General features: G+C 40.7%; 1 protein-coding gene across 15 annotated transcripts in view; it reads left to right on the top strand.

The window, feature by feature from the left end:
- Positions 1 to 13,593, top strand: part of sptan1 (spectrin alpha, non-erythrocytic 1) — a 106,693-nt gene that overhangs the window by 56,732 nt on the left and 36,368 nt on the right. For 9 of the 15 annotated variants that reach the window (XM_043720583.2, XM_087998199.1, XM_087998201.1 and 6 more), the window contains 7 exons: positions 2,302 to 2,401; positions 3,104 to 3,301; positions 6,226 to 6,372; positions 9,590 to 9,693; positions 11,878 to 12,040; positions 12,467 to 12,481; positions 13,231 to 13,362. In XM_043720583.2, coding sequence (XP_043576518.2) covers positions 2,302 to 2,401; positions 3,104 to 3,301; positions 6,226 to 6,372; positions 9,590 to 9,693; positions 11,878 to 12,040; positions 12,467 to 12,481; positions 13,231 to 13,362 — 859 coding nt within the window. The remainder of the gene's footprint in view (positions 1 to 2,301; positions 2,402 to 3,103; positions 3,302 to 6,225; positions 6,373 to 9,589; positions 9,694 to 11,877; positions 12,041 to 12,466; positions 12,482 to 13,230; positions 13,363 to 13,593) is intronic. The other 6 variants (XM_087998202.1, XM_043720590.2, XM_087998200.1 and 3 more) reach the window with 1 other exon arrangement.

The raw sequence follows: 13,593 nt of genomic DNA, 5'->3' as shown, positions 1-13,593 counted from the left end.
CCCTTCAGATCTGTTTTATACGTTATTGCTTTATGTCATTAGTAAACAAACATCCGAATAAACTGGTGTAATCCCCTACAAATGTGGTAGTCAAATTGCAGAAATATAGAAACAAAAACAGAAATTGCTGGAAAAACTCAGCAGGTCTGGCAGCATATGTGGAGAGAATTCAGAGTTAACATTTTGGGTCCAGTAGGTAAAAACAATGACTGCAGATGCTGGATACCAGAGTCTAGATTAGAGTGGTGCTGGAAAAGCAGTAAAATCGACGTTTTGGGAAAAAGACCTTCATCAGGAATACAGGCAGAGAGCCTGAAGGGTGGAGAGATAAATGAGAGGAGGATGGGGGGTGGGGAGAAAGTAGCATAGAGTACAATAGGTGAGTGGGGGAGGGGTTTTTACCTGGACCATCTCTGACACCTCCCTCCCCTTCCTGGACCTCTCCGTCTCCACTAATGATGACCAACTTGACACCGACATCTTTTATAAACTCACCGACTCCCACAGCTACCTGGATTACACCTCTTCCCACCCTACCTCCTGCAAAAATGCCATCCCGTATTCCCAATTCTTCCGCCTCCGCTGTATCTGCTCCCAGGAGGACCAGTTCCACCACAGAACACACCAGATGGCCTCCTTCTTTAGAGACCTCAATTTCCCTTCCCACGTGGTTAAAGATGCCCTCCAACGCATCTCGTCCACATCCCGCACCTCCGCCCTCAGACCCAACCCCTCCAACCGCAACAAGGACAGAACGCCCCTGGTGCTCACCTTCCACCCTACCAACCTTTGCAAAAACCAAATCATCCGCCGACATTTCCGCCACCTCCAAACCACCACCAGGGATATATTTCCCTCCCCACCCCTTTTCTGCCTTCTGCAAAGACAGTTCCCTCCCTGACTACCTGGTCAGGTCCACGCCTCCCTACAACCCACCCTCCCATCCTGGCACCTTTCCCTGGCACCGCAGCAATTGCAAAACCTGCGCCCACACCTCCTCCCTCACCTCCATCCAAGGACCTAAAAGAGCCTTCCACATCCATCAAAGTTTTACCTGCACATCCACCAATATAATTTATTGTATCCGTTGCTCCAGATGCGGTCGTCTCTACATTGGGGAGACTGGAAGCCTCCTAGCAGAGTGCTTTAGGGAACATCTCTGGGATACCCGCACCAATCAACCACACTACCCTGTGGCCCAATATTTCAACTTATCCGCCCCCACTCTGCCGAGGACATGGAGGTCCTGGGCCTCCTTCACTACCAGACGCCTGGAGGTAGAACACCTCAACTTCCGCCTCGGAACACTTCAACTCCTGGGCATCAATGTGGACTTCAACAGTTTCCTCATTTCCCCTTCACCCACTTCCAAACTTCCAGTTCAGCACTGTCCCCATGACTTGTCCTACCTGCCTATCTTCTTTTCCAACAATCCACTCTCTCCACCCCCCCGACCTATCACCTTCATCCCCTCCCCCACTCACCTATTGTACTCTCCTGCTTTCTCCTCTAGCTTATCTCTCCACCCTTCAGGCTCTCTGCCTGTATTTCTGATGAAGGGCTTTTGCCCGAAACGTCGATTTTACTGCTCCTTGGATGCTGCCTGAACTGCTGTGCTTTTCCAGCACCACTCTAATCTAGTTTTTGGGTCCAGTGACCTTTCCTCAGAACTTCTTCAGAAAAGAGTTCTGATTTCTCTCCACAGTGATTTCTCTCTAGTGTTTTCCATCTTTATTAAAAGAACAATGGAGTTTGCTGCATTAATACAGTATTACTCACTGCTTTGGTCGCATAATTTGAAGTCTTCTAGTCACTGATCTAACAGGCAATCATGCTTCCATAGCCAAAACTTTGTTAGCTTTGTATTTTATACCATGCAAAGTGAATCTTCTGAAATATCATATGTTGTATTATGATTAAAAACGGGTTAAAATAATAGGATGCTATTTCATTCAGTTGGATGTCTAACAAGTAAGCTCATGTCTAAGAATCTTGGCAAAGTTGAAAAATTGATCATCAGGATTTGTGTTTTGTAGTTGGTATGGAATGGAAATTCGTTCCTCTTATTTAGTGGTACATAACTCAACTTGCCCAAGTCCACAAATGAGCTGTACAATCAGTAGTCAGGTCTGGGAAACCTGATTGTGTTGCTGCTGGCTCATGCTATGTGGATTACCACAACAGATTGCTGTTAAAAGTTCCTGCTGTTTATACATAGTTCACTTGCAAGCTTTCACATATTTGTGTGGGAAAAGTATTGAAAGAAAGTCGTACAACTGATCAGCCCTTATATTTTCACAGGGATCTCATGTCCTGGATAAATGGAATCCGAGGATTGGTGTCTTCAGACGAACTGGCCAAAGATGTGACTGGAGCAGAGGCATTGTTAGAGAGGCATCAGGTAATGAAGAATTGAAATAATTTTTCCCAAAGTTCTTGTTGAAGGTTATTAGAAACAATCTTATTCTTTTTGTTTAAAGGAGAAACTTGTAAAGTTGCTTTAATTGGTGATGAATGCATTGTAGGATTTTAATCAAACTTTGGATATGGCCATTTGCTCTTAGACAATGATATGGATTAAAATGTATTGTCTTTAGAGCTGACCATTATCTAATGTTTACTTATACCAAGTCTGAATACTTGTTAAAATAAACATGCCAGAATGCATTGAGCTGTTACTGTCTTGTTAAGGTGTAACATTTTGTGGCTTGCCGTACAGACTTAAATCAGTTCTCAACAACGTAATAAAAGATTTTTCTCCAACTTTTGAAGCTACTTTCAATGATGCATGAAGGGAATTTTCATCCATATGCCTGATATTGAACACTGTGTCTGTGACTTCTGCAATCCATTCCTGTGAGGTTCAGTAACTTTTTAGTATTTAAGGCGTGATGCCTCATCTTTATTGTTTATGTTGGACACTGGGTGCATTTTAGATGGAAAATCAATGGCTATGGTTCTGTAGTTTCATGATATGTGCCCTGAAATGCTGCAGGAATTCTGAATTGGAAAAGCTCTGCTTTAATAGTGTTGTTATACAAGTTTTTAAAATTTAGTGTTTATCTTTTTCTTCCCTTTGTGATGTTTAATTTTTTTTTTGCAGGAACATCGTACTGAAATTGATGCCAGGGCTGGCACTTTCCAAGCATTTGAACAGTTTGGGCATCAGCTGCTTGCTCGTGGGCACTATGCTTGCCCAGAAATACGGGAAAAGCTAGACATCCTGGAGCGTGAACGTGCAGATCTGGAGAAAGCCTGGATTCAACGCAGAATGATGTTGGATCAGTGCCTGGAGCTGCAGGTAATGAGAGACCATACATTTGTACAGAATAGTGTCAAGTGAAAACAAAATGCTGGAAATCTTCAATCTGTGAAGAGACAATATGTTTGACTGCATTATTCTTGGGACATTAATTGTCTTTCTGCACAGATGCTGATTATTTCTAACATTATTAGTATTTAGAACAACTCATTATGCACTAAATCTAGCTAATTCCCCAGTTGGAACTTATTAGTTCGATTCTATTAGCTGTTGCTAGAGAAGTGAACCTTTATTATGCTAGTTTAATTCTGCAGATCATTGGATTTCAAACATTTCTTGTGAGAGAGACCTGAAAACTTGGATACCTGAAAACTGGAAAATATAGGCGACATGGTGGCTCAGTAGTTGGCACTGCTGCCTCACAGCACCAGGAACTTTGGTTTGATTCCTGCCTCTGGCGACTGTCTGTGTGGAGTTTGCACATTCTCCCTTGTCTGCGTGGATTTCCTCCACTGTCCAAAGATGTGCAGGTCAAATGAATTGGCATATTGAATTGCCCATCGTATTAGGTACATTAGTCAGGGGTAAGTGTAGGGAAATGGGTCTGGGTGGGTTACTCTTGGGAGGGTTGGTGTGGACTTGGGCCAAAATGGCCTGTTTCCACACTGTAGGAAATATAATTTAAAACATTTTAGGGGACCACTTTCTCTAACTAATAAAAGATGGTTTCAGACACTCAAATGAAAATCTTTTAAGAGGGATCATTTGGTAGAAATGCATTGTGAATGATAATGGGGTGGCACGGTGGCTCAGTGGTTAGCACTGCTGCCTCACAGCGCCAGGGACCCGGGTTCAATTCCAGCCTCGAGCAACTGTCTGTGTGGAGTTGGCACGTTCTCCCCGTGTCTGCATGGGTTTCTTCCAGGTGCTCTGGTTTTCTCCCACAATCCAAAGATGTGCAGGTCAGGTAAATTGACCACGCTAAATTGCCCGTAGTGTTCAGGGATGTGTAGGTTGGTTGCATTAGTCAGGGGTAAATATAGGATATTGGAATGGGTCTGGGTAGGCTACTCTTTGGAGGGTCGGTGTGGACTTGGGCTGAAGAGCCTGTTTCCACACTGTAGGAATTCTAATTCTAGTAATGCTAAAAGGGTTTTTACATTGACCAAAGAGAAGAAAGCCAGCCTTTTACCTGAGAAGTGACAAATATTTGAATATTTCACAGCATTGTAGTCTCAATGTTAGTGAATTGTAGCAGGTTATTCTTTATCAGCAACTAGTCATTAAATTGGAATCTAAACTAGGATTTAGATGTTTAACGGAGGAGCTGGGCACGTTTTGGGAGGCTGTTCTACTAACCTTTGCGGAAACCTGCTAACCTCTACCACCTCTCTTGAATAACATCTATATTTGCCTCCACTCCCTTCCCTAATTGGGCTGTTGTGGTTCTGTTCGCCGAGCTGGAAGTTTTTGTTGCAAACGTTTCGTCCCCTGGCTAGGCGACATCATCAGTGCTTGGGAGCCTCCTGCGAAGCGCTTCTTTGATGTTTCCTCCTGTGTTTATAGTGGTCTGTCCCTGCCGCTTCCGGTTGTCAGTTTCAGCTGTCCGCTGTAGTGGTTGGTATATTGGGTCCAGGTCGATGTGTTTGTTGATGGAGTTTGGGGATGAATGCCATGCCTCTAGGAATTCCCTGGCTGTTCTCTGTCTGGCTTGCCCCACGATAGTAGTGTTGTCCCAGTCGAATTCATGTTGTTTGTTGTCTGCGTGTGTGGCTACTAAGGATAGCTGGTCGTGTCGTTTTGTGGCTAGTTGATGTTCATGTATGCGGATTGTTAGCTGTCTTCCTGTTTATCCTATATAGTGTTTAGTGCAGTCCTTGCATGGTATTTTGTACACTACATTCGTCTTGCTCATGTTGGGTATCGGGTCCTTCGTTCTGGTGAGTTGTCTGAGCGTGGCTGTTGGTTTGTGTGCCGTTATGAGTCCTAGGGGTCGCAGTAGTCTGGCTGTCAATTCCGAGATGCTCCTGATGTATGGTAGTGTGGCTAGTCCTTTTGGTTGTGGTATGTCCTCGTTCCGTGGTCTTTCTCTTAGGCATCTGTTGATGAAGTTGCGCGGGTATCCGTTTTTGGCGAATACCTTGTATAGGTGTTCCTAATTGGGCTGGTTTTCTGCGCTATTCTTATAGTTCTTTTGATTTCTCATTATCAACTACACATCTAATTCTTTTTTGAATGAAACTGCCTCCACCACCTTTTCTCAGTTTGTGAAGTTCAGTTCATAATAAATTTGTGTATACTCGTTACCCAAACAGCTGTACACTCTAATGTAGTCTTTAAATTGGACCTTCTATGAGTTTCTGATTGTATGCCTAAACGTTGCCACCATTGCACAGCTATCTATTGTTACTGTCACTAAATTGCACCATATGTTTTTAAATGTTGTTAGAAGATTGAAATATTCATAGAAGTAAATAGCATGTCATTATAGTAAGTAGATCCATAGTCCACTTGGAAGCAGCTTCTGACCTGTATTCTTGTAGTAGCCAGTTTTACACATTGTATTATGTGACTTAAGATGTGGAGGTGCAGGTGTTGGAATGAGGTAGACAAAGTTAAAAATCACACAACACCTGGTTCTAGTCCAACAGGTTTATTTGGAAGTACAGGCTTTGAGAGTGCTGCTCCTTCGTCAGATGATTAAGATTTTTTTATTCTGGTAAGAACTTGACAGAAGTAATTGAGGTTTTTATTTCATGTCAAATCTTGACATTTTATTCCTTGGGTAAATTCATCAGTGTCTAATTCCAATTTGAGATTAGAACATTGGTTAAGGAATTGATGCCAATATGATGTTGTTGTCTGTAACTTGTTCTCGCTTTCCAGCGAGATGGGAATTTAGGAAAATGTGCATTTATACTTTTGCAGATTAGTTCTGGCATAACATTTTGATTCTTTTGTAGCTATTTAACCGTGACTGCGAACAGGCTGAGAACTGGATGGCGGCACGTGAAGCATTCCTGGCCAGTGATGATAAAGGTGACTCTCTGGACAGTGTAGAGGCCCTCATCAAGAAACATGAAGATTTTGATAAAGCCATCACAGTTCAGGTACCATGGTGAAAGAGAGACCTGTTGTAGAAATTGTAATTTATCTAATTCATCTGCTAAAGTGTAATTCTTTTAGGCTGTATTACCTTTAACATAAAGTTAAGGTAATACAAGTAGAAACATATTAGCTGGGCATATTAACTTCTCAGGATGGGGCAAGTATTATTTTTGATAGATGGAAAGGTAAGGAGAAACAGCTGTTCAGGTGTTCAGCCATAATCTACTTGAGTACACAATGTAATTTGCACAATTATAGATTCTTTTACTTAATGCATTGAGGAAGATGACTAATCATTGAACTTTATACCTGTTCTGGAGGTACTAAACCTCCCAAGCTATCACTTGAATGGTGCAGTCTACATTCACAAGCGTGGATTTTTTTTTCCCTGACCACTGAAGTCACTATAGATAAAGGTGTGCGATGCAGCCAGATTTAACAGGAATTTGGCAGCAGCTTTAGGCCATCTCAAGTTTTAGGTTATTACTGATTCTGCATTTTGAAATGTAGAAGTTGACTGCAGAGCTAATCCCACTGCCCCACATCTATTCTGCTAGCTGGAAAATATACCAGTAGATAACACAACATTCTAATGCAGAAAATACTCATCAAGAGAGGCAGCAATTGCAGAGAGCGAAAAAAAGAGTTAATGTTTGAGCTTATTAACCTTTTGCATACTACAGGATCCTTTAATGTGTGGGATATCTTTTGGATGTTTCACCTAAGGAAGGAAATAAATACTGCATATGAATTAAGATAGGAGACAGTGTTTGAAACTGAAGAGACCTGAAGTAAGGAAGATATTTGATAATCCCAGAGATCAAAGAAGACTGAGTAATTATATAAGTTGGAAATTTAAGGGTATTTTCTTTTTATCATTCTGCGATGATGTAGATTCAATTTTCTTTATAAGTGGATATCACCTATAGTTACTTTCCAGCACATTATCTGTAATGATCAATTTCAACCATTTGAAGTGTAGAAGTGTAGAAGTATGCCTTTAACGTAGCAGTGCCACTCAATGGCAGTTGATAAATATGACAATAAAATTCATCAAGTGAAGAGGACCATGGCTCTTCAAGCTGCATGTTTTTGAGGCTATTTTGATGTATACAGTGGAGTCTAGTGAGCTGTGTAAAGTCTAAATTAACTTGCTTAATAATTTAGTTTTATTTCAAGCTGCAAATACCAGTAGATCTATCTATAGTGATTTAGGATTTATGTAATGATAAGGTAACAGCAATTTTCAAGTCTTCAAACCTTTGGCAGTCAAACGCATTACATCATTAAATAAGAAGTGTAAGTAGAAATTTAGTCATGATCCCTGAACCAGGTTTTCAGAGCTGCATTGGCTTCAGGTTATATGCACTAGGTAAAGAAGTTTGAGAAATGTTCTAGTAGGTTGCCAGAAAGTATAAATTACAACCTAAACTCTAGTTTTAAAAAAGATTCCGCGAGAGACTTGTACAGAATTCAAAGAAAGAAACATAAGACTTGCTCAGATGGGCCAACGGGCTGTGAAGTGGCAGATGGAGTTTAATTTAGATAAATGTGAGGTGCTGCATTTTGGGAAAACAAATCTTAGCAGGACTTATACACTTAATGGTAAGGTCCTAGAGAGTGTTGCTGAACAAAGAGACCTTGGAGTGCAGGTTCTTAGCTCCTCGAAAGTGGAGTCACAGGTAGATAGGATAGTGAAGAAGGCGTTTGGTATGCTTTCCTTTATTGGTCAGAGTATTGAGTACAGGAGTTGGAAGGTCATGTGGCTGTACAGGACATTGGTTAGTCCACTGTTGAAATATTGCGTGCAATTCTGGTCTCCTTTCTATCGGAAAGATGTTGTGAAACTTGAAAGGGTTCAGAAAAGATTTACAAGGTTGTTGCCAGGTTTGGAGGATTTGAGATATAGGGAGAGGCTGAATAGGTTGGTGCTGTTTTCCCTGGATCATTGGAGGCTGAAAGGTGACCGTATAGAGGTTTATAAAATCCTGAAGGGCTTGGATAGATAAATAGACAAAGTCTTTTCTCTGGCTTGGGTGAGTCCAGAACTAGAGGGCATAAGTTTAGAGGGTGAGAGGGGAAAGATATAAAAGAGACCTAAGGGACAACTTCTTCACTCAGAAGGTGGTACGTGTATGAAATGAGCTCCAGAGGAAGTGATGGAGGCGAGTACAGTTACAACATTAAAAGGCATTTGGATGGGTATTTGTGTAGAAAGGGTTTGGAGGGATATTGGGTGGGTGCTGGCAGGTGGAACTAGAAAGGGTTGGGATATCTGGTCGGTATGGACGAGTTGGATGCTGTACTATGACTCTATGACCATAGGAGCAGAAATTTGGCCATTCAGCCCATTAAGTCTGCTGTGCCATTCAACCCCATTTTCCTGCTTTCACCCCATAACCTTTGATCCCTTTGGCAATCAAGAACTTATCTATCTCTGTCTTAAATATATTCAATGAACTGGCCTCCACAGCCTTCTGTGGCAATGAATTCCTTAGATTCACCCCTCTCTTGCTGAAGAAGTTTCTCATTATCTCTGTTATACAGGGTGTTCCCTTTACTCTAAGGTTGTGCCCTCCAGATCCTCATCTCTTCTACCAATAGAAACTTCTTCCCAAAGTCCACTCTGTCCAGGTCATTTTAATAATCTGTAGGTTTCAGCCAGATCTCCCTGATTCTTCTAAATTCCATTCAATATAATCCCAGAGTCCCCAAAAGTACATCATATGTTAAGTCTTTCATTCCTGGGATCATTCTCGTGAACCTCCTCTGGACCCTCCCCAGGGCCAATACATCCTTCCTGAGGTATGGGGCCCAAAATTGCTCTCAGTGCTCTAAATGTGGTCTGACCCAAGCCTTTTCAAAGCCTCAGAAGTACATCTATGCTTTTATATTCTAGTCCTCGAGTGATGAATGACAAAAATGTATTTGCTTTCCTAATTACCAACTCAACCTGCAAGTTTACCTTAAGAGAACCCTGGAATAGGACTCCCAATGCACTTTCTACTCCAGATTTCTGAATTTTCTCCCCACTTAGAAAATAGTCCATGCCTCCATTCTTACTCCCAAAGTGCTGTGACCTGGTAATCTTATGTATCCCAGTCACTCTCAAATGGCTGCATAGCAATTTTTATGTAACTTTACGTAAATCAAGAGAATTTGAGTGAAAAGCTTCATCAGAAATTTATTTTGCTTTATTTTGATTTCTTTTTATTACAGGAAGAGAAGATTGCAGCATTGCAAGCCTTTGCTGATCAGCTAATTAGCTCTGAACATTATGCAAAGGATGATATTTCAAATCGTCGTAATGAGGTATTGGACAGGTGAGTGTCTCAAAGTTAGTAGTTCAAACGATTTGATCCAAGAAAATGTACTGTTTTGATCAAGTTATAGGTATGTTATTTCCAAATTGAATTTTAAGTTAAAGGGACTGAATTCCTATCAGCAGATACAGTTTGTAACCAAAATAAATTTGTGGAGAGTGAAACAGAATGTTTTCAGTCCAGTCTGACTTGTTTAGAACTGGAGCCTTATTGGACTGAGAACTCTTGGAGGTCTGAAGAACAGTCATAAACATTAACACCTGTTTCTGTCTCCACTGGTGCTACTAGACTTAGAGGTTCTCTAGCAGTTTGTTTTTGATACATATAATATTATTGATTTAGTCATCCTTTTCCTCTTCCAGCACTGTCAATCTTGAATGTCTACCTCTGACATTGCAGCTTGGCTCTGCTATTACTTCACAAAGTCAGACTATGTTCTATAATTCTTTCTTTTCCCATTCTCTCCAAGCTTCTCGGTCACTAAATGTGCTTAAAATTTCCATCATTGACACTCTTTGCTGTTCCTTTTTGTCAGTTTCTACTGCTCTGCAGTTATTTCTGACTCATAGAAAATAAAAGTAGGAGTAGGGTACATCTCTAAAACTGAGACTAAGGTCACCTGACCCTTAGAGCTTGCTCTATCATTCATAATGATCATGTAACATGTTCCTACTATTTCCCCATACCTTTTGATCCCTTTATCACAGAGCTACATATACCTCCTTTTTGGAGAACATTAAATGTTATGGTCTTGAACCTTTTCTGTGGCAGAGAGTTCAACAAGTTGCTCATTCCCTGGGTGAAGGGATTTTTCTTCTCTGTTCTAAACAGCCTGCTCTGTGTATTCTTTAACTGTGACTCCTGGTTCTGTACTGCCTGGTCACTTGGAACATTCACCTGCATTTGATTAAAAAATTCTGAAGGCTTCCAGCTCTGAAGAAGAGTCGTACTGTGCTCAATGTTAACCCTGTAATTTTCTCTCTGTTTGAAATGCTGCCAGGTCTACTGAGTTTCTGCAGCATTCTGCTTCTTCCTGTGTTTATACTGTCTAGTCCTGTTAGTTTTATAGGTTTCTATGAGATCCCCTCTCATTTTTTCTAAAATACAGTGAATATAGTCCTAACTGATTCAGTCTGTCTTTTATATGTCAGTCCTACAATCCCAGGAAACAGCCTGATAAACTGTTGTTGCACTCCCTCCATTGCCAGAACATTATCCTCCAGTAAGGATGCCAAAACTGCACATAAAATCCAGGTGAGGTCTCATTAAGGCCCTGTATAATTGCAGCAAGACACCCTACTCCTGTACTCCAATCCTCAAGCTATGAAGGCCAAATATTTATTGTCGTATCACAACTGCATCTGCATGCTTACTTTCAAGGACACTCTAGTCACTCGGAGGTTGTTGTTTCCCAATCTTAACTTTTTCTGATATCTCCCTTACTGTTTTGCTGTCAAAGTGGATAACCTCTCAATTCTAGGCATGCCATGCATTTGTCAAGTTCAATTTATACTTGACTCCTTTAACTGTTCAATCAGTACTAAGCCTGAATAAGCAGGGCATTTCTTCAAATTAACTTTGACAAGCCTGAAACTTCCATTTCAGCCACTGCCATAATTTATGCACCCAAACCCCAATTTCATACTTAACAATGCACACCTTCAGCTTCTGTCTTAAAATGTCAAATTCTGGGTACTACTGCTTTCACTCCCTCCCTCCATTCTCATTTCTGCCCCAAGTCTGCTGAGTCCTTATACACCATTTTACCAACCCTAGCTTGTTCCCTATCCTCAACTCATTGAGTTAAATTATTGACCTCAAATACATGTCCTACCTTGGCCTCACTTTTTTCCTATCTCTGAATCTAATTCAATTGTCAGATCCTGCCTGTGTGCTCCATTCTTTGGTTCTGCCCCCTTTCCCTTCAGCATTCAACTATAAAGCTTTCAACATTGAGTTTTTTTTTTGTTTTAGAAAGTTCTTCCTAAAATCTGTCCTCCATGTTATCCCATTTCTTTCCTCTAAGAGCTTCCTCAGTGTCTATAATTTTGATTCTTGCTTAGTTTGTTATTCTTAGCCCAACATGGTCTGCTTATTACTAGAGCTGTCAAATCGAAATGCTCTGTGCACCCGAGTGAACCTGTTTAAAGACGTTCGAATCTCACAATTAAAATACCTTGGTAGGTGGCGCCGCTTGAAAGCTCAGATGATCGAGAAGAGGTCTAAACTTGGCGAATCACAAACCCTACAACAGTTTAGCCGGGATGTAGATGAAATTGAGGCCTGGATCAGTGAAAAGCTTCAGACTGCTACTGACGAATCTTACAAAGATCCAACAAACATTCAGGTAATTATGCTCCGTGTATATTACTTCCCATAAACCTGAGTCTTACAGATCATTTGCCCCTGCTTAAGATGGGCTACCTACCCTAAGGCCTCAGGTAATGGTTACCAAAAGCAGCTATAAGGTGTGCAAGGCCTGCCTGGAGTGCCTTTCGTTTTTCTTTTTGCACCTTGTTTTGAAACAAAAAACCTCACCTGCTACACTCTCTGGGCAAATGTCTGGCCTCTACCTGATGCATTCCCTTGTCAATGCAGTTAAGACTTGAGAACTTTCTGCTTTGAGCATTGACCTCTTACTCCTTGTGATAAATCTCTTCGAGAAAACGGTTAAGGCTTATATGTATAACATAAAAAGAAATTTAAATTAAACCTAATACTTTGGCAGGTGAAATATTGATATACTTAATCTTTTCTCTTGATCTATTTTTAGCTGTCCAAACTGTTGGTAAGTATTTGGTAATTTTTATGTAACCTGAGTCGTCTTTGTATAAAGTTACATTGTTGGATTGGTTTGATGGTGTTTTATAAATATAACCTTTTTTTAATTTTGTCTTCAGCTCTTATGACTGTCTTAAGTTTTAAAGTTGTCAACTTGATGTTGCTTTTAGTGCTGATATATATTTGTGTTTGTGGCACATCAGGTGATTCTCCTGACCTTTTTAAACCACAATGCATTCATTTTAAAATTAACACTAAAGACATTCATTCAGTTGACTCTGTCCTCGTCTCTGGGAGCTTTTGTTTTCTGGTTATTACTAGTGTGTGGTGTTGTCAGTATTAACCCCTAATACTATCCTAATTCTGATTTCCTTTGAGGCCCTATGACTGTTGCAGTGGTAAGTTCAGCTGGCATTCCAGGTAGAATTAATGATTTGACAATAATTGGGAATAGGACCTGGTAACAGCGTCCTCAGCAATTGGCTTAACATACTTGAAATTATTCAACCATTGCAACTAATTCGAAGTTATGTTACATATGATCTGTGTTGTAATTACAAAATGAGAGGACTGCACAGTTGCAAAGGAAGTTTTAGTTTTGATGTTGATTGGATCAAATGGCACCAGTTTAAAATTACTTCTAAAGCTGTATGTTTTGGCAGACTTAGTTACTGACATGTCATAGGCCTTGGAAAGAGACTTTTTGAACTATTGAGTTTTATTTTGTATACCAAGTGTTATTTTATTCTTCTGCAGAGCAAACATCAGAAGCATCAGGCATTTGAAGCAGAGCTTCATGCTAATGCTGACCGTATCCGTGGGGTGATTGACATGGGAAAATCACTGATCAAACGAGGGGCATGTGCTGGTAGTGAAGATGCTGTCCAGGTGACCACAAAACTTATCTTGATGAAATTGAATAAACTGATTTGAAAATTGTGGTAAAAGATTTTATTTTGTTCTCATTGCGACATGTATGCTGTGCCATAATAATTAAATTACGGTGTAGTAGTTATCTATTTGTTCCAATTTCCTCAGAATGAGGGGATAGATAGGGGATCACCATAATGGACCAAATCAAGAATACCAATGGTATTGTGCAATGGAACCTCACCTTGT

The sequence above is a fragment of the Chiloscyllium plagiosum genome, unplaced genomic scaffold (assembly GCF_037043375.1).
Source record: "Chiloscyllium plagiosum isolate Xiang-an unplaced genomic scaffold, Cpla_swu_hap1 HiC_scaffold_21, whole genome shotgun sequence".
In the NCBI taxonomy this organism is placed as follows: Eukaryota; Metazoa; Chordata; class Chondrichthyes; order Orectolobiformes; family Hemiscylliidae; genus Chiloscyllium; species Chiloscyllium plagiosum.
Note: the sequence above shows the minus strand (reverse complement) of the source record. Positions and strands in the feature narration are given on the sequence as shown.